At 38.3% G+C, this 21,700-nt stretch overlaps 1 protein-coding gene across 1 annotated transcript in view; it reads right to left on the bottom strand.

The window, feature by feature from the left end:
- RNASET2 (ribonuclease T2) overlaps positions 1 to 18,377 on the bottom strand; it is a 20,314-nt gene extending 1,937 nt beyond the window's left edge. The window contains exons 1-8 of the mRNA XM_008944460.1: positions 18,289 to 18,377; positions 15,657 to 15,723; positions 10,974 to 11,029; positions 9,964 to 10,021; positions 9,086 to 9,156; positions 3,031 to 3,144; positions 761 to 806; positions 471 to 545 (exon numbers count right to left, since the gene is read on the bottom strand). Of these exons, the coding sequence (XP_008942708.1) occupies positions 471 to 545; positions 761 to 806; positions 3,031 to 3,144; positions 9,086 to 9,156; positions 9,964 to 10,021; positions 10,974 to 11,029; positions 15,657 to 15,723; positions 18,289 to 18,377 (576 nt within the window). The remainder of the gene's footprint in view (positions 1 to 470; positions 546 to 760; positions 807 to 3,030; positions 3,145 to 9,085; positions 9,157 to 9,963; positions 10,022 to 10,973; positions 11,030 to 15,656; positions 15,724 to 18,288) is intronic.
- Positions 18,378 to 21,700: the final 3,323 nt, after the last annotated feature.

Below are 21,700 nucleotides of genomic sequence, written 5' to 3'. Positions count from 1 at the left end.
TCAGCAGGAGTAGCAGCAAGAACTTAGCTACAGCAGTACTTCTAGCACAGTTGTCACTGCATTCAGGCAACAGATACAGGTTCAAAGCATTTGAAAGAGACCTTGAAAACTCCACTTGTGGGGTAAGTTTACTAACAGCAACGTTATAAGAATGGACATTTCCACTAACAATATTTCTTTTGCATTAAGAAAAGGCTGTGGCAACAGCAACAGAAGATTAATTCTGTGGTGCCAGTATGTGAGCAATGTTTTTATGAATACAACTCCAAGAACTGAGCAATATCTGATCTGCAAAGAGCTGTACACACAAGGAACACCCAGATCTAATTTTCATCATGCTGATGACTTTTCACTCCATTTTTGCTTTTAGTTTGTGATAAAGAGTGCCCTTTTTAGTTTGTTAGTGGGGTTTTGGTTTTTTTTTTGTTTTCTTTTGGGGTTTGGGGAGTGTGTGTGTTTGTGATTTTTACCTCTTCTGGAGGAAGACATTGGATTTTTGGCGTTACACCATAGAATCTTGTAAAAGCTTCCTTTATGGCAGTCATCTGAAAAATTAAAAAGGTTGTATAAATTATTAAGTCACTAGCAAATCTTCCAACAACTCCCACACTTGTTAAGTTCACAAAAATCTTTCACATAAAGCACAACCTTAAAGAATTACATATTTTAAAAAAATATCACATCCTCTGGAAATTACTTGACTCCTGCTGGAAAAAAGTACAGGCACATGATTTGGTTTTATAAAAAGATTGCCTCTTACCTGGTAGTATGAACTACTTGGCTTTATCCCAGCTTTCAGGAGACAACTGAAACAAAGATAAAACATTTTTCCATGGTTCCTCTATGCAAATGTAACTTCATAATCATCAGGTAAGCAGAAAACCTTAGTGAGAACTTGGGCCACATTACAACAACAGGGAGCAAGGGAAACTTCTCTTTCTGCCAGGCCCTTTTTTGAAAGGCCACTTTTCATCCAACTCAGCAGGGTCAGGAAGAAACCTCTCCCCCACGTTAACCTGAGGAGCTGGGAGAGTCGACTCTTTAGACACAGGCAGGGGGAAAGGACAATATTACTGTTCTTTGCTGGACCTTCAGAATGCTCCGTGGAGTTCCAGGCAGGGCACTCTCTTTAACTGCCTCGTTTCCCCTGCCTTCAGCCATAGCCCAGTGCTCCAGCCACTGGGAGGGGACTGAGACAGACTTGTGAGGCTGCTCCAGGCACCCTCATGCTCTACCATAGGGCAGGCATGCTGAGCTGGGGGGTGCACAGCACACACGAGAGGGGGACACCTGCATGGATCTGGGTCAACATCAATGTCAGGGCAGAAACATTTCCTTAATTAACGTGTTTTTGAAGGGGAAAGGTTGTTCACCTAAGGGAAACAAGGTAATTGTCAGGAACACCTAGCTTATATTACCTCTTCCTTTAGATTCAGTCGTGGGGGAAGTTCACACTTCCAAGTTAACAAGAGGACTCAGGAACCAACAGGTGCCAAGTATCTAAGTGCCAGCTTGTTCTGCGAGGAGTGGGAATGTTCAGCATCTCACAGAATTTAATCCATGAGTGCTGATAATGCCTAACCCTTCCAAGGTCATGCTCTGCCTGGTAGAGAGTTAACCCAGTTGAATAAAGGACTGTTTGTCATAGTCATTTGACACTGGCTGTAAGGAGTCAAATAAAATAGATGATGTTTTGTCATTCTTACAGAAGCCTGCATGGTGCCCTCTTTTTAACAATTCCTTTTTGGAAACAATCTTTTCATCACCAAAACTATTTTTTTTTCATTCAAGTATAAATGAAGTACAATGAGAACATCAGCAGTCTTTATTCTTTTCAGGAAATATTAATTTAAATATATTAATTTTTACAACAGAGAATATGCTCTGAACAATTAATTTCGACACGTTTCAATCTCTATTATTTTTTGATGTTAGACACGTTGATATACTCACATAATTGGTCACTGCCATCTGTAAAATGTTTTAGTCACACCATCACTGCTACTTAGGCAATTGATTTATCAGACATTCTTAATTTTAACATTGCATATGCCATGCTCTTAAGCACTGTGTCTAGAAAAAGCTGATGAAGCTTTACAAGACACCTACAAAAACAGGAGAAGAGGTGGGAGGAAGACACATGCCCTTTGTGCATATGCAGAGTGAATGAGACTTTTTTAAGAGATTGCTTGGACAAGACACTGACAGCATACAAAGAGGACTATTTTTTTAAGGTGTATTTCGTGGTACAAAGGATGTTATTTCCTCTCTCAGACACTGTTGTCTTGTACAGAGAGACAACATATGGTCAACAAATCTATGTCAAACATTCTCCCATCCATGCCAAGCACTGTTCAGGAAAGGACTCCGGCCTTCTGGCATTCACCTGCAGTCACAACGTGTACATGCAGTGCTTGGACAAGCCACAACAGCCCCATCAAGGTTCTGCAACTGGAATAGCCAGTGCCTTGGAACCATAGGAGGAAGCAGCCCCTAAGACAAAGCAAGAGTCACGTCATGGTTGTTTGAAGGACAGTAGAGGGCTGCCTGCACTGACTGAACACCCCACTTCAGGACATTCTCTCTTGCTGTGACCTTTCAGCCTTTTCCCAGGATATTCTGCACAAATTTGCCTGCAGCTTGTCCTTTCCAATGACCAGAGCACTGTCTTTTCTAAAAACAAGTGTTTAGGCCTCAGTATGACTGAAACTTGGGGGATTTTATCACTTGATTTAGAAGTTTACAGGTTCTTGGTAGCATGATATGGCCGATACAGCTTATCTAAATTTGCTGTCTTATGTTGTCTGAAACAATGTTGTGAAGAATGCATCTGGCTTACAAGACTCTCAAATGACTAGAGACATGCTCCTCAGATTAGACAACCTTTCTTCTGAACTCCAGTACTAAAATTAATTTATGCTAATACTCATCTCACTGCCACTGTCACATTTTTAGACTTTTTTAGGCTAAATTTGAAACTTTAAGAAACTGTTTGAAATAAGAGACAGACCACCAAGTTCATTTGTGTACCTGTTAAGGTCAATGTGCTTATAGAGTTCCAAGGCTTTACCAAAGTATTTCTTCTGAGAATTAAGGGTCTCAAGTGTAGCTGCACAAGTGCCATGTTTCTCCCACTCATGTTTCCTGTAAGAGAAAAACAAAACTTAAGTTTTAGTGTTATTTGCAGATGTATCTGCTGCACAAGCTAGTCAATATACTTAACAAATGAAGTATCTGAAAGGCTACATGAGTGAAGTATGACACTGCTCTCAAAAATGTGTGAAAAGGAAAACCAAGAAAGATCACTCCCACCATTTCAGTTGCAGCAACATCTCTATATAATTTTGGCAGAATCATTTATCAAGAGATTTTAGGCCTGTTAGGAGAGTACAGAAGCTCCCAAGAAATTCCTTATTACGGTTTGTAACATCTGACTAAGAAAAAAAAAATTTCAGACAATAAGTTGTATTAAAAAAATATAAATGAGTTTGCCTTGACATTGGCAGCTGCAAAATACAGACTTTTCAAATTAATGTAAGAGCTGTCAAAGATAAAGGAGAGGACAGTCTAACAGTTTGGATACTCTTATGGACCTGGGACATGCAGAATCAGTATTCTGTTTTCCTATAAATTATGTATGTGAATTTGTGCAAAAGGCATTTACTGTTTGGCTCTTCACTTGTTACCCCATCAAAGGGATAACGCTCTGCTTCCCCCACCCCACCTCCACCACCCGTCTTTTTACAATTCAACGTTGCAAGGTGAGGGGGAAAGACAGACACCAATGTGGAATAAACCGTTACTTCATTCCAAAGCTGACTAGCAGAACTCTGTATCAAGATGTTGTGGTTTGAGGCTTGGAATGGGGGCGTGACCTTCCAGCAACTGGGAGGACCCCAGGTGGGGGTGAACCATTGTATTCCCTCCCCTTCCCACACACACTCTGATAAGAGGCAGGGAGTGGTTTCTTATTTCACTCCTGCCTTGGAGCTCGGAGAGGAAAGTTCTCCTTTCACTCCGTGGGACCCTGGAACCATTTCTGAGGGTTTTGTATATTTTATTTTTTTTGTATTTTTCCCCTAATCTTTGTATATATTATTTTCCTTACCTCCCTTTTTCGTTTCCTGTTCCTTGTTGAACAATGTACTTCATTTTTTTTTTCCAAAGTGTCTCTCTCTCTCTCTCTCAGGGGGGGAGAGGCGAGTACATAGTTCTGTTCCGTGTGGGTCCTGCCCTGAACCCCTTTTTACACGGAACCAGGACACAAGAGTGTGACAAAAATTTATCAAGCCACAAGTGCTGTTCAGGTTTTCGTTTAGATTAAGTTAGCACAGATAGTTTGGGTGTTTGTGGTTTTAGCTCTCTTTGAATCAGCTTGGTTTTGGAATAATTAAATTAAGGTATTTGTGAACATGTATTATGCTATTACAATATAAATGTCTCTCAGCGTATTACAAAGAAGTGTTTGGAGGTCAAAATGGTAAGAATTTGCCTAGAAAACAAATATTTCTAAACTTTGTATAAGTCTCAGTGGATTCTTCTATGTTAAATGTACTTTCAAAGCATTAAAATACTAGACTAACCATTATTTTGGGTGGAACAGTGAAACTGCACAAGCTGCTAAGACAAGACTGGTGTCTCAACTTTTAATTTGAGCTGTGGCAGTACTTCCATAAAGCTGCTTTCAGGTCTTGCTTCTATTCCCCCATCAAGTCTTCTAATACCATGGAACAGAATGCAAAAGAAAGCAATTCTTGCAGTCTTATGGCAGACAAACTTAAAATGGACAAAAAAATGGGGCAAGGTTCAAAATATATTTCTTTCAATTCTGAAGTCTATTAGAAGACTAAACAGTATAATCTTTAGTAAGATCACCTGGGGATTTAGGGGTGGAGGAGGGTGGTTTGGTTTTTTTTTTTTTCCATTTTTCTTTTCAAATTTTCACAACACACTTAAGCCACTTGTATTCAGTAGGTATCTATTCAGCAGACACACACAAAAAAGTAATCTAATCATGAATTCCTGCCACTGCCACAGCATTCTCTGATCTTATGATACCTTGAGAACCTCATGGAACACCAGAGAAGCCCAAGGACAACTATTATTCACTGGAAAGCCTGACTTTGAATTGTCCATTCATATTAAAGACTTCAGATTTTTCTTGATGAATGAAAATACTTTAAAAGAAGTTATGTATCTTGAGAAATTTGTACACCGCTTCTGAAGAGAGAATGAATAAAGCAATGGTGGCACCAAGAAATTTGAGGCAGGGGAGAAGACGTGCTATTGGAAGATATCTGGCGTATGTTCCCAAACTGAACCTTGTAGAGAGTTCTCATCATGGCTGTAACACTCAACTCAACTGCATGTCAAGTGAATTGTTTTTGCCTGAAGAAGGGCACTGTATATGGGCCAAAGAGCAGATTTCCTGACAAGAGATTTGAAATTATTGATGAGGAAAGAGATCACAGTTTTGAAGAAAATGGAAGCTCTTTTAGCAATAAATTCAGCAAGAGATAGTGAGTAGTTAGCATGGACCAGAGACAGACAACAGTCAAATCCAAAGGGCTATTGGAACAGCAGTAAGCTGGAGGCAAGGTTTTACATGTAGGATGACAGGGTTTTTTTTGTCAGAGAATATATGCATGTGTGTAAAAGTAATGGTAAAGCGTTCTGCCTGTGTTTTGAAGGCTTTCAGTAGTACTTGTGTTTAAGTGTCCTGTTGTTTCCAGAAAGAAGGCAGAAGCAGAGAACGAAAGATATGAAGGTGCTCAGGAGGGCTATTATTGCCAACATGGAATTGCTATTGGAGTGGTTTGGTCTGGTACACAGACCATGTGGCCCAAGCAACAGGGCTGTGAGGATCCCAAGTGAAAATACACACAGCTACCCACAGAGAGTGCTCACGCATCATCAGCTGCAAGCCAAGAATACACCAGGACCAAGTTTTCAACCAGTCCTCCGAGCTTCCCCAATGGAGAGCAACTTTATAGTCACTACAAAACCATCACTGAAACTTTACAATTACATTCTTGACAATGCTACTTTACTTTGCAGCAGAGCCATGTGAAAAACAAAATTAAAATAATGCAGATACAGCTAATTCTGACCATTCAGCACAGGCATATGGAATTTCACCTTCATGGCGTCCATTGAAATGCAAACTGAAGCAGTCAGGAAATGAAGGAGCTGCATGTACCAAGGACTAACATAAAATAATTTGTTTAGAAATCAAAATAATTAGTACTTCAATGTTCTTCACTGAGACACATTATCTTTCACCTCAACCCCAAGAAGCCAAGGTAAATCTACTTGAGCTGCAGCGTGCAGCTGGCTGGCATGAGGATATAAAGTGAAGTTGCCTGTGCTCCTGAAGGCCATCCATCTCCCCGTACCTCTCGTACCCAGGAGCTAGGCAGTAGCACAAAGCACATATGCTAGCTGTCAAGAGCTCTGCTGAACATTTTTTTCCTCCTGGTAGGACACGAGTACTTTGGCAGGCAGACAGGAGTGGGCCTTACAGCACCACATTGGATTCCACTTGTCCGTCTCCACCATTTTCTCTACGGTGCTGCTCAGAACAAATGTGACACTTGCATACCCCCAAGCACAGTCCTACAAATAAATACAAATGAAGTCTCAGAGGGCTGAGGAAGTGGAAAGGAATGAAAGTGGTACAACTCAGCTGTGTGGAAAGGAAGCTGAACCTCTAAGAGATTTTGCCTCCTGTTACATACAAGGACAGAGTTCCCCCAAGCACAAGTCACACAGATGTGAGAAACAAAGTTAGGAGTGTATCAGCTGAGTCCAAAGATTCCAGAAACCACTCAGCTCAGAGACTGGCTTATTATCAGGGTAGGAACAAAGAAGGTCTGTAAAGCACAGCTGCCAAGTGCTGCCGGCAAAATGTAGATTAGGGACACCAGACCTATAGGCTAAAGACCGATTCCTTCTTCTGTAACACATGTATAAAGAGATCCAAGATGGAATTCTCTTGGTCTAGAAATGTTTATTTGGCCCAAAAATTATTAACTCCTGTAAAAGGGATGGTTTCAGTTAATAGATTTTGAGATACAAAGCACACAACTCTTTGTCCTGTACTAAGACATTCCATCCTTTCCAGTTCAAACTCTTGGGTGGCAATTGTCAGAGTTTGTAAATTAACAAGGTGAACAGAGTTGTGCAATTATCTTTACAGAAGCACACACAGCCATCGTAAAATCACCAGGAAGATTCCTTACCTCCCCTTTTAAGCCAGAACTACAGTTAAGAGGTAAAGCCAGGAAGATAGATACCACACAATTGCAGCAGTCTTGGAAAAACCCTGATGTTATATGCTAAGATAGTCAATATCCATTTTGCCTTTCACCACTTATGGTCTTTACCCAGTTGAGATGCCTTTACTCTGCAACAGTGGAAACTGCAAATAGTGTTACTTTCAGAGTCTTATTTTTGCTGTATTGGGATTTTTACACTATGGACTTTTTCTTTTCCATTTTGAAGTACCATATTTTAACTGAAGGTATATGTACAACAGGACCTTACTGGCTTTCAGTTGGCTTAAAAGCTTGCATTTACAAAAGCTGCAGTTAGAGCTGCAAATTACAGTGCACTTGTCCCCTTACTGAAAGGGAGCAAATTACTCAATCAAAATACTAGTTACAGTATTAGAACCTGATCTTTGTATTGTTTTTATGATATTTCTAATTATATTTCCAGATATTGAAATAAGTGCTATTTGTTAGCCTTAAACTGAAAGGGAAAAGGTTTTGGTTGTACCTGTTGCCTCGAAGATTCCTCTGTTAGTAAACAAGGACTGGGATGCATCCATTTATATGAACAGGTCAGGGCATAAAAGATGCTAGATTTACAACACATTTTTTCTGATTCTAATTCCAGGAACAGTTTAAGGTGGCATAAACTTGTGCTACTACAGAAAGAAGCAGACATGTTCTCCCCAGCACAGTGCCAGAAGAGAGGAGTGGAGGGAGGAAAAATTGAGACCACCACTTTCAACAGTTACAAGTTTAGGTTTATGTAAGTCACTTGTGGAACCAGTTTAAGACCCTGAGAAGAAGTGTTAAAAGCAAGGGCCCGGCTAAAAGAGATGCACATTCCCCTCAAAACTTTTCCTTAGTGACACAGGGAGGAAAAAGTCATCCAATCCAAAGGAAAACTTAAGGGTGCTTTATAGCTGAGATGGCTTTAAATGTTGCCTCTAGCTATGTGCTTTGCTTCTTATCTGATGTTACAGCTTTTACTGTAGACCTGGTAGAATAAATTGCATATCCAGACCTCAGCTGATGCAGCTTATGGCTCAGCAAATTAACTTGAATGGCCACTGATTTTAGTTTAAAATAATGCACTTGAACTGAAGCTTGTGCAAACTCTCAAACATCACCTAAATTGTTCTTTGGTCTAAATGTCTGATTATTCAGAAGCAAAGAGAAACATGGAGAAGCAGCAAAACAGTACTACTGTCAGGGGAGATCAAAATAATCTTCTCCATTCCCATAAGCCAAGTTGGTTGATCTCTAAATAAATTCCCAGATCTGATTTTAGGCTGCTAGGAAAGTAAAAAAGAGAACCTTCTCTTCTGTAGAGAAGTGGCTAGGATGACCCAAAACATCTTATTTTTTTCATTTCCTCCTCTGTGAGAAAGCCCAAAAGGAAAGGCCTGTCAAGGCCAGCAACACAGTGAAGCTAGCTGGGAAAAGCCTGGAAGCTGCTCTTACAGCTAGCTGTGACATCCCAGGAGTGCTGCTGCTACTGAGATTTAATGTGTCAACTACAGCTGCTTCTCCTCCCTGGGGCAAAGGGAGGAAACACATTTTATCTCCCTCTCTCTTTCACTGTTTCATTTCTCCAAAACCTCTGCCATAGCCTTCTCTTCAACAACTGCAGTTTGCAGGTGCTCTACCCAGAAAACAGATCTATTTTGTTGATGGTACTGACAAGACACTGCTTTCAGTGGCCTCCTGGACACTGCTTCTCACGCACATCTCACCTGAAGAATTACTAAGTCAGATGTATTTTTTTACAAAATAATATCCAAAATACTTTAGGGATTAATTTTTGTACTCACCAGAACTGCGTGCGATTCAGAGACGAATGAAGCACATCAGGCCAATAGTGTCTCATGTCTGACAGAAGATCCTAAAAACATCATGATTAATAAAGACACCTCCAGCATTGAAAGGCTATTTCTTACACAATCTACATACATTGATATATTTCCTAGAACTGAAACCTCACCTTTCAACATCCCCAACTGGAACAGTTACTCACAGAAAAAGAAATTGCCTTTTCCCCTAATATTCTGAAAATGCTGTGGTTGGAAGTAACAGGGAGGTACAACCCCCTAAATATCTGACTGTACCAATAGCATCACACTGTCCCAAAGTAAGATATTCCTCCAGCTGTCCCTGCAGAAGTTGTTCAATTCTGTAGCTTTTCACTATTTGTCGGCTCAAGCCTCTTATCCCCATTTACCACACATTTGAATGAAATACATATTTCAAACAAACAAACAAAAGAATTAAAGAAGACTAATGCCCTGGGAGAAAACTCACACAAAAGTGTACTCTGAACTCTTATTTTCTGTGTTCTGGCTTTGAAATAGAAAATGGAGAAGATAACACAGAGTAACCTCTTTTTCACAGGTACTTTTTGCTACTGGATCCACCACTTAGATTTTCTAGATTTTTTTTTAAAGAGGACGTGGCTGAACAAGTCAAGCCACATGTGTAAAAATCAAGTAGCAACAGCTGCTAACAGTCACAAGCACTGCAACTTCGGGTAGTACCAGAATCACCTAACAAATCTGTGGAGTCCTTTGAAGAACACACCTCTCAGCAACCCTTCAGAATGGTACATTGTAAGCTACAGATCTGCATATAAGATGTGCAAAAGTCATTGCACTCAGGTCTGCTTAGTGGGACTGTTTCAGTTTTACATAAATACCTTAATCTCAGTGACATTGAAATGCCATGTCCTGTTACAGTCTTCACCTTTGTCAGGCCTAGGGAAGCAAAACAGAAGTGAAAAAAGATCTCTCTTAACTCACTAATGGTGAGTAATAGCATTCAAAATGCAAGTAACCCATCATCATCTACAATGCTGCAGAAGTAAAAATTCAATACATTAATCACGTCCAAAACATTTCCCATGCAGAGGCTCTTTGTTAGGCCTCCCAGTCCCTCTCACTCTGTCTAAAAGTCATGTAGGAGAATTATGTGGGAGGATCTTGTATTTGATGTCATAATGACCCTGACCTCCTCAACCACTGCACCAAGTGATGATTCTGCAAATATCACCAGACACTCACTACAAACCTAGACATGAATCATAGAATCATAGAATCCTTTAGGTTGGAGGAGACCTCCAAGATCATCAAGTCCAACCATTGAGCCATTAGGGCTCTAAAGTCCTCTGCTAAACTCTGTTGACCTTTCCAGGATGTGTGGCTTAAACTCCTGTATCAGATTTTTCCTTGTACTTGTCTGGAAAGCCTTTGAATTGCACCAATTCCAGTCAGTGGATTCCTCTGAAGCAAATTAGTTTTTCCTGTACTTTTGCAATATTTGTGCAGAGTTAACAAATTTAAAGCCACAAGTAGTCACAAGCCACTAACAAATTCTGCATACTCACAGAGAGGGGAAAAAAATAAAAGAGGAAACTGTACTTCCCTTTCTGTTTGAGAATATCACTGATCTTATAAAATGTATAAATAAAGTTCTCATGTGGCAAGAGGATTTCAGAAGCTCAGTGAGTCATAAGACACAGAAGTGTATTTCAGTTTTATAGCAAACCACTGGGTTTTGGTCTCCAATAAAATGAAGGCTTTTGTTTCAAGGAATTAAAAAAACAAATACATTAAGCCCTCAAAAAAAAAAAAAAAAAAAAAAAAGAGGCAGTACTAAACATCCTGATACAAAACATTGTTCTGAAATAAAAATACTCCATGATCATACCACAGTCCATGGATTGTCCAGTACTCTGGAGGGTCTTCACAATCATTAGCACTCATCTGTGGAAAACCAAAACAGAGAATATTTCTTATATGTGCCCAGGTATAATGGTTTGGAGAAGAATAAAAGATCATTCACTGCTGGTTCAAGGCTCTAGTGACACATGAAAACTTTTGCCCAAATCACAAACTGGTGAACTCGTTACTTGAAGCTGTCATGAATTGAGTCACTTATCAACATCCAACTGGCATTAAAATTTTGAAGCAGATCCAGCGAATACAAGGGGGCATCCTAAACAGGCAGTGTAAAAAGAAGATAAAAGGACAGGTTCTGAGGTAACAGCAGCCTGTTCCATGCTAAATGAATGGAGCTAAATCTGTATTTACCATATTCCAAGTGGCAGTTTTCTGTGTTGTAATCATCATCAGATTTTTTCAAGTAGTGCACAGCCATTAAAATAAAATCCATTGAACTAAACTATAATATTAAACAAGTACACAAACATCTTTAAGCATCCAGGAGTAGTTTTACCATTGTATTAAAAGGGAAAAATACAAAGAAGAAATGAAATAGGTTGCTTATGCCAAGTAAAATAGTTAGAATAAGCTTTTAAAATATTGTGGCTTGAGGAACAGGGGAATGGAGAGAAGAGGAAAGACTATATACATTCCTATGAAAAGAAGCCCCCAGCCAAAACTTCTGATAATGCAGGAAAAATAGCCTACACATTAATTATTGTTTAGAGCAGAGTACCTATTCCTGAACATAACAAGACAAAACAATCAGTGCTCGCACATCACAGAATACCATTAGTGTATTTTCCTTGATTATTTTGCTTAGTAATTTTGTCTCTTTTTAGTAAACACTTTTTGCCTTTAAATAACAACCTCCTCAGACTTTCTTTCCCCATAATATCATTGCTTTTTGGCTCTGCATCTTGTCTTAATGATGCCATAATGCCTCTTAAGCGACGCCAGAGCAAGAGCAGAGTGTAGTCCAGAGCAGAGACAGACCTGTACTCTCACTAATTGCCTTCCACAGGCCAGTAGCAGCAAAACCACAAGCTCTGCAACACTTTTTTGTTCTGTGCTCATTTCCTTCCTCTCCTCTCTTGCCACCAATAACAAAAGCAATGAACCACAGCAGCAGCTTTTATCCTGAGACTAATATTTTCAACAAATACCCGCTGCAAACCAATATTGCTCCTGTCATGAGACAAGCTTTGTGGAGTAAAGAAAGAGTACAGCAATCTAGCCCAAAATACAGCAAATTAATAGCCAGCAGCTAATGCACCATGCCCTGAAAAACAACCTGACAGCTAACCAGCTTGTTCAACCAAGAGTGGCAACAGGAACAGTGCAATCGTGCTCCTTATCCAACCTTTTACCACAGTTCTTGGACATGCCAAAGGAAAGCCCAGAGTATTTAAAATTTGGATTTAGTTCTCCCCTATCACAGCCCTGACCTTATTAGCAGTTTATTCTACACATTTCATCAGGCTCTTGGTGTTACACTGTGTGCTGACAGAACTGTGAGGTCAACGTGACCTACAAAGCATTAGTTCACACCTCACAAGCCTTGGGCAGCTTCAGTCATCCCCCTTTTTAATTCTGGCCATAGTATTTTTCCAACATTCATTTTAAATCCAAATCATACAGAGAGCAAACACTGGTCTGAGAAGCTGGGTATCCCTGCTGCTTCTGAAAAAAACATTTCTTGACAGCCTTCCTTTTTATCATATACTGATTGCTGAAGGATTAATTCAGCCTCAGGCACCTGTTGACTTGAAATAGAGTTATAAATGTATATTTTCAAGTAGGCATTGGATCCCAGAAAGCCTTCTATATCTAGAAGATATATAAAAGAACATTGTTTTCTTCTGTTTTAAAGTAACCTGATAACCAAACCAATCCATATTAAGCACACAACCTGTAACACTGAGAAGAGTGACAAGTGAACCTTTAGAGCACTCACCATGCTACAAGGGAATGATGCAGCAGAGGGATTACCCCATTTGTAACAGTAAGACACAGGACAAACAGCAGCTGCCAGAAGTGTGGGAGCTCCTTTCACCTCTGACATGGCAAAAAGTGACACACCAAACTGCCACAGGAGTGTTAACTGCAGAGACACCCAAGTTACAATGCCCTTTTGTACACAGGAGAGGGTAGTGCTACTGGATCACATACAGACACTGTAAGTTTAAACAGAAAGTCAGCTTCTGGGAAGTGAAATATTTAATCCTGCCACCCTGTTTAATTAGGTCATCTGGTTAAGGTCAGTTTTAAGTGTTATTTTGTAATGAAACATCACAACTGCTATGAAAAATCCTTTCTGTTGAAACTACAGAGAGTTCACCTCTTCAATTTCTCCCCCCCAAACAATGTGTAATTATTGCCCTTCCTCCTTCCCGGTCCCCTGGGCTAAAACCAATCAATGAATGAACCAAATTTATAAGGTTGATGAAAACACCAGGAGGGAAATAAAACAAATTTACATCTTGTTGAACACCTCTCTAGCATGAGTTGATAAACTAAAGCCTTTCATGTTTTTCTCCCTGCAGAAGACAGACTCACAAAACCATCTAACCCAGGCCTTATTTACACAGAATTTGGAGGCACAGATTATGAGTTATCTTATGAGTTACATAGGCATTTAGGAGAAAGCTTCCTTTTGTTTCAAAATGGTGTATGTCAAGAGCTAGACTCACTTTGACACACTTAGCTTAATATACAAAGAAATATAATAATATCCTAATATCCCTTTATCTAATAAATGTTTTGAACTAATGCTGGATTACAATAGTGTACTGCCTTCACCTTAGTCACCTTAAATACTTCTATATTGTGTGACTACTTCTACCAATAAAAAAAAAAAGAAAAAAATAGCATTTCTGTTCTTCCTTTAAACCAAAACCTGAGATTAGAGAAATCTTTCATTTCACATAAAAAAAAAACCAAAAACAAACCATTAATTTCATCTGCTACTTAACATTACATTCAAATGCGAATTTTGGCTGTTCTGTTCACCAGCCTATTCTGTTGTCCTTTCTTTGATTCTTTCAGTTGATAGGCAGAGATGTGCAGTAAAAGGCAGCTGACAGCAGAGTCTAGTACCTGTTTATCTTCCTTCCCATTCTCAAGAGAGGAGAAAATGAACAGCCTAAAAACTCGTACTGGATTTCCCTGATTCCACAAGTAAACACCCACAGAAGATTTTATCTTGTTGCAATCTCCAAGATGAAAAAGCTGCGATAATATTTCTCATTTTAAATTCTTGAATTAAAGACCTTCACAACTCCATAAAAAAGGAGTGGTAAAGTCCTTCTTCTTGCCCTTGAGTGGCTCCTATTTCCACCTAAGAAGATTCACATTAATTTGTGACTAGAAAGTTTAAATGTGACATGAATTAGCCACATGAAGGTCAATAAATTGCACCACATGCACAATTTATTAAAGGCACGTTAAATTCATAATCACTTGACATCCACAAATTTAGTTTGGCTCTCTGTGTAGAAGACAATCACTTTAGGTGAACTCTAAGGTACTGGACTTTCTATTCACATGATGAGGAAGAAAATCACTATCCCTCCTTTGTCCTTTCACTGCAGCAGTCAGTGTTAAGCCCTGGGGCTACTATTGCTTCCATGATATTTACTATTTTATTTTAATAGGTTACTGTAGAAGATAAGATTACAAAACACTTACTTTCCAGTTTAATTGTGCCGACCACACTCAGTCATAAAAAGCATCAGCTGAACACATACTGTTTGGAGCACAGGAAGAGCTGGGAGATGTATGTTCTCAAATTTCTGGCATGCTGAACTGTGCCCACTATATTTTAAAACAATTTTTCAAGCTTCAAAAGCTTGCAAAACTTTTTGAACACAGATATGCAAAACAGGTAGGAATTACAGTCTGTAATCAGGTTCCTTTATATAGGAAGCATAAAGTAGTAAGTACTGGCACAAAGCAGTGTCTCAAAGGTTTTTTTACAGAAATAATGAGTTTTGCAGTTTCATTCCCCCAGCTATTTTTCCTTTCAACGTTATGTCAACAGTTTTAAAGGGAAGAATAACATTCAAAATATTTCCTCCCTGAAATAACATAGTCATATATAAATACACTATACCTGTGGAAGAATCTACATACTTTAAAAAGCCCACAGCTGAATTTGGGAACTCATGTTAGTGTTAGCAAAAAGAAAACTGTTACAGAAGTACAGCTGAGATTTTGTTTCTTCATATGACTCAGTGATGTGCAACTGGTCAAAAAACTTAATATGATTTTACTTTCACTTTTTCTTCACTTCTTTGGAATGCTTCTGTACTAGTAGCCAGTACGAAAGTACAGTGGGAAAACTGGTTGGTAGGGTTTGGGATGGGGAGGAAGTTGTTTGGTTTTATTTATTTTTTAAATTGGTTGTGCCTCATTCATGTAAGCAAGGGTTTGTACAGCTACTGACTCTGAATGCTCACTCATGCCAGGCACTACAAACTCTTGAACACCAGCATCCCTGCTTGAAGTCAGTAACTGATGTTTTTGTCAATATAAAATCAGAAACAAATGGCATCAAATCTGCCTGTATTCCCCCTCAACAACAGACAAAAATGGCACACCCCTTACCTGTGCTTTTGATAGATGTAAATTGGAAGGTTGGATTCAAAACAAAACACAGAAATCTCACCTTACATACAGTCACTGGCCAATGATGAGCAAGATACAGCTTTTTCCAGGTGTGAGGGTTGTTGTCACTGCAGAAAGACAGACAAATCTATTTTTCATTGAGCATTTTAAAATGAGCAACACTTTCAGCCAGCAGAATGATGCTTATTAGTATAACATTGATTTTTAGAGCTGGTTGTTGTTTATAGCTTCTATCCTCCAAACACAGCAGGACTAAACTAACAAATCATATAGAAACAACATATTTAGAAACTTACCAACACCTGCCCATTGCTAAACAAATTCCTGACATCCTATCTCCGTATGCTTTCCATTTCTTAAGTATGGAAGAAACATGTTGTTCTATTTTATATTTAGAAGACTGTTTACTGGCAAGTTTCCACACTTGTTTGTTTATAAAGCTATCTTTCTTTAGGATGTTAAGATTGTTCTAATTGTTCTTGATGGCTACATTAGCTGAAAAGAAAGTATACAACATTCTTGGAACTATAACTACTCTTCTAAAAAAGACAGACTACAACCAACCACAAGCAATGTAATTGACACTGCAGGAAATGCAACTTGATTTGCAAGGGTCTCCAATCTCAGACTGAACAAACAAAAAAATCATAATAAAAAGTAAAGTACAAATCACAAATCTCAAAAATGCTGACTTTATCATTCTATAGACATTTAATTCTAACACTACATTTTTTAAATGCTTACTGTAAATTAAGTAATTTTTAAACATTTAATAGAAAATCCAACTGTGACACAGTCTCAAGATTACCTAAGCAAGAACTAAAGGAATATCCCATATTTTCCAAAAGCACTTGTGTTTCACAGCCTCTTAGAACAGAGATCTGTAACTCAAGAGGGATCAGTACTATCTTATTCCTATACAGAGGAGATAAAAAAAAAGGCTTTCAAGTTTTGTTCAAAAAGTGTTGGAAGCTGCTGTCATGGCTTTCCAACTTCTACAGAGGCATTTTCCAACAGTTTGGAGCAGACGTATTCTGCATAAACTATAAGTAGATAAAACCCCTATTGCTTCAGACAGAACACCAGATACATCTAGCTCTTAGGCAACCACACAAAGGATTAAATAGAACAGCAAGGAAAAAATCAGCAAAACCAGAACTGTAAATTGTTCAAACTGACAGCACTGTGTGCAGCACTGTCAAAATAAATTCTTATTCTCTGGAAGCTAATAACCACATGTCCTACATTAGTGCTTGCCAGAGGTTATATACAAAAAAAAAAAAATATATATATATGAGGAAGCTGATTTTTCTCAACCCAGGGAAGTATGGATGTTCCCCTGTTACATCACTTGTCAATTTTTTCCTCTAGTTTTGCTGGTTTGCAATGGCCACATTTTCTCTCAAACATTCTTACATATCTGTGGTTTTCAAATAATTTAGCAGAATACTCTGGAACAAATCAATCACAGCCATAAAAGAGAACTATTAACACTTCTAACTGGTCTTTACTGCTACTGTGGAAACCTGAAGAGAATAATTCTCCAAAAGAATATTTAGAATAAAACAGTTCTCTTGCTTTAAAAAAAATCTTTGCTAGAAAAATACCATCTTTCGTCTCCATTTGAAATGGCAGCTGAACTTTGGCAATGACAATCATGTCAAAACAAGCTCTCCTAGAACACACTTTTTTGACTAAGGATAGGTTACAAAAATTTGATTATTAAATAGAGCAAGTTTTAGTGACTTCAGTTCATAACTGGAGTCCAAGGAAAGCTGTTTTTAATAGCTATCAAGCTTCAGGGGTATCTCCACCCAACTTTTATTTTTTTTTTGACCTGAGTTTCCCTGCCCTGTGCAGTTCAGTGCTGCACCTTGAGAGCTTCCTCTGCCACCAGGATGGCCAAACCATGGCCCAAGACCTGGGGATTTGAGAAACCTCAGCAGTGTCTAAGCTACTAAACAGCTGCAATGCAACATGATATGAAGTTCAGCACAGAAATGAGCACCCTTAACCATTCTCTTTCCAAAATATTGAAAGGAAGGAGAAAAGTTCATTTCCTAATATAATGTAATACGAATCTGAACTTTTATCATAGAAGGGTATGATCTGGGGCATGGATTTCCCCATGGCCCATTGGTATTCAAGATTAGATGTTGCCAAGTGCAACAACCACTGGAAGTCTGTGGGGAACTGATACAGTCCCAGCTAGAATGCTGTGCAAAAAGAAGTTTAAAACTATTGGAACTGAGAAAATAACAAGGGGAAAAAAATATGTATATATAAACCAAAGTATGCAGTATAACAACTGGTGGATTAAAAATCATGCTGTAAGGATGATTCCAGTATTTTGTTATAGTTTCCAAAATTATTTGGTTTTTGTCATTGCTACATCACAACTCTAAATGATTCATTTAAAGCACGATTGCAAAATTTTTAAGTGTTAATTTATGTTTCTCTTTTTTTTCATGCTGACATATTAATCAATGTAAAGCTTTTCTTAGGCACAACCCCACTCCTGCAGTTAATGTAGATGCCTCATTTTACCAGTCACCTCATGGAAGAATAACACCAAAATCAGCACATAAAAAATTAAGAAAATTTACACTCATTAGAGGTTAAACTATTCTGCACTGCACTTATCAGACATTTCTTTTTGAAGCATAACTTACCTTTGAATGAATTTATGTGAAGTACAGCAACAACATAATGCCATAGAAAACCAGCCCAGAATCCAATAGTGCAGATTTGCAGGCTTCATCTTGTTAATCAAATAGCTGTAAAAAGGTATTAAAAGAAGAAATCCATCACTTATCCAATGCACTAATTTGCAGGTGTTAAAATGCAGAAAAAACACAACTATCTTGGAAAGAGCAGGTAGTATCATCTCTAGACTAGATTCACAACCATGGGTAAAAATAAGGTCTCTTTCAAAGCTGTGCCTGATTCCTCAGCTTGTATGCTAATTTTCATTAACTAATGGCATCAAAGATGAGATCACAGTTTCATTTTTTTCTCCCCTTTACTTTCACACACTCCCAATAAAGCCATTTTCCAATAAATAGAGATATAGAAATCTTGTATGCACTCATACTTCATGTAATGTAAGACTATTTGTGGTAAGCTCAAATGCCCAAAGTGATTCATTAAAGAAACTTTGAACTTAACATTGAATATTCAGGTTGGATTGATCATAGGTGATAGTAAAACTTATTTGAAGCAAATATGATGTCCAAGGATGAAATTCTAAATGCCCGTTGACTACTACACTGATGTTAAAAAAGTTGCTACTAAACCCAGTTTCTCTTCCTGAGACAACCTCCACACAATCAGCCTGCTACCTCATGAACCTGAGAAATGGGGGGGGGAGGGGGAAATCATCAACTGAACTTTCACCAACAGGACAACTTTCACTTGACACAGGTCAGAAAACCCTCAGCTGCCTCCTGTGACTGCTATCCATTTCCCAGCTTTTCAAATGGTACCTCCTAGATGGCAGAAATAGATGTACCTGCATGTATTTACATACTATTATTAACACCTCACCAAACCTACTTTCCAACTTTCTCATTTTGAGGATCTGAAAAAAAGCACAAGACACTGCATGTAAGCTATGTGTCCTTTCTAAGATAGCTCACTACACAAGTCATATCCTTTTTTCCATGAAAATTTTAAAATTAATATTTTAACAGTCAAATAAAAGCCAGTTTTGATACCAGTGAAGACGTTGCTGATTCAGGCATTAAGGCTAACTTTAGGAAATTCAGTGTAACTCTGATACAAGGCTCATTATAAACAAGAGTCCACTTCTCCCCACCACTGTGGCACAGCTCTGGACCCGGCCTGCAGACCCCTCCCCAGAAGTCTGGGCTTCTGGAAACACCGGGGCAGAGCAGATGTATGTAGCATTCAGCCTCCCTGCTTGCAAAATGCCACAAGCTTTCAAAACTAATCAGGAGTTTGGCAACACAGTAACAGTTAAACACTGGATTTATCACAAGGTTTTGCTAAACTCTGAAAAAACTTAGAGCTCTAAAGATCTTAATCTATTTCGTATGTTCACACCTCTCTAATTTGTAACAGATGCATTATCAAGGTAAGTGGCTTGGCCTGCCTATGACTAGATAAATATTAGTTGGCAACTGTTACTTTTCTGATTTAGTTTCTTAAAAAAGGTCTGAAGGATTTTTCACTCACCAGGCAAGATAAGCACCAAAAAAACCCAAAAAACCCCATGCAAATAATGTGCTACCTGTATCCAAAAGCAATCTATAATGAAGAAATAATCTTTATAAAAGCTATCTAAAGCAAGACTCATACCTTGTATTAAATAAACTGATATATTCATATAATGTAAAAAAAAAAAATTGCAAATAAGTAATCAACTGCCAGGTATCCAACTTCCCCAATAGTTGTACACTTAAAGTCATCTCGTTTCACCATTTGAACAGTTGGACTTAAAGAGGTGAGATGCAGCCTTATAGAACTCTTTATGATTTCATTTACTGTTATTTTCAACTGATAACCAATCAAGCAAGACTTTATTTTTCTGCTTGGTAAACTATCTACCCAAGAAAAAAACACTGAGAGACATAAAAAGTCTTCATATAAGACTCTGCCCTACCTATAATAAGTACATGTCTTCAGAAAGCAGAAGCTAAAAGATAAAAATGTCACATATCATCACAAAAAAAAAAAAAGTGCACTCTTCAAGGGTGTGGGAAAAAAACATCTTAAGGAAGTAGAATTATGGAAGAAAAGTAAGCCAGGAAGCATTATGGCATTTCTATTGCAAACTGCTATGACTTAAGATGGTAGGCATAAAGAAACGTGCTTTTTTTCTGGTGACTAAGTAGCAAAAAAAAGCATGAAGGCAATTATCTCCCTTTCTTATTGCATTCCTACATTTAATCCAATAATGACCAGAAACAGAGAGGGACTTCAAAAAATGCTGCCATCAGAACAGTGGAACGTACTGATTTATCCTGCACAGTGCTCTGCCTACTGGAAGCAGAGTGACAACAGAGACAGCAAGCAGGTCTGGAAGCCCCCATCTGTAACTGAGCTCAGAAGACAGCATTGAAGCTATCACAACACTATCACAACAGACTGAGTCACTTACTCATGCTGACCTTTTTATTCATCTGTAACATTGATGGTGGGAGGTGAAAAGTGCAACAATCTCACCTGAAAAGCACCCAAACGATGCATGTTTGAGGAAATACACACCCATATTAAAACTATATTAACAACTAAGATGTGTGAGGCACTTCATTTTTAGTTAAAAACGTCTTGTATTGACTAAAAATTGCACTGGATTATTTTACATCAATTCTACTCTAATAAGAAGAAATGGGGATTTCGTACTATGAAAGTTAATTTAAAAAAAAAGGGCAATGATGTTCCAGAAGACTTCATAGTGAAGAAAACTTAAAACTGCAGAACAAAACATGCACACATACATAAAATAATTATTTGCAACTAGGCTATCAACTCATTTTCACTATAAATAAAATTCCAAGGAGTAAAAATAGCCTTGGGATGGCTATTGGTTTACGATACCTGGATACAAATGTACAACACGTGTGTGTGTTAGTAACAGAGTAAAAAAAAAAAAAGTTATGTTAGCATTTTTCAGTGCTGTTATCAAAGTTACTTGCTCAGGCTTATCAAGGGCTAAGGAGAACTTGTAAAAAATAGAGATGAAATCTTTCTTCAACACGTTTACTATCATTTGAATTTAAGGGGTCTGTTGATATAGCACACGTCTGCTTTGGACACTAGCAATTAGTAACCTGCATTCTATTCCTTTTTTTTTTATTATTTGAAATACTACCTTTACTAAGAAACCCCATATTTATATAAGATACTCATATTTACACCTTTGTTCGGGCATATAGACTAGAAAATAGAGGCTGCAGAGGATCTCTTAACAGCATAGCTCACACACAGCTAAGTATTTGCAACACCAGGCAGAGCTAAGATTTAGGGCAGCTAGCCTGGCATCTGAAACCACAAAAAAGGAACACCTAAAGTTTTGGTGCCATCTCAAGGTAGAGCACACTACCTCTACCACAACGAGTT

This window comes from Merops nubicus, unplaced genomic scaffold, assembly GCF_000691845.1.
Source record: "Merops nubicus isolate BGI_N331 unplaced genomic scaffold, ASM69184v1 scaffold23887, whole genome shotgun sequence".
NCBI classification, from domain to species: domain Eukaryota; kingdom Metazoa; phylum Chordata; class Aves; order Coraciiformes; family Meropidae; genus Merops; species Merops nubicus.
Note: the sequence above shows the minus strand (reverse complement) of the source record. Positions and strands in the feature narration are given on the sequence as shown.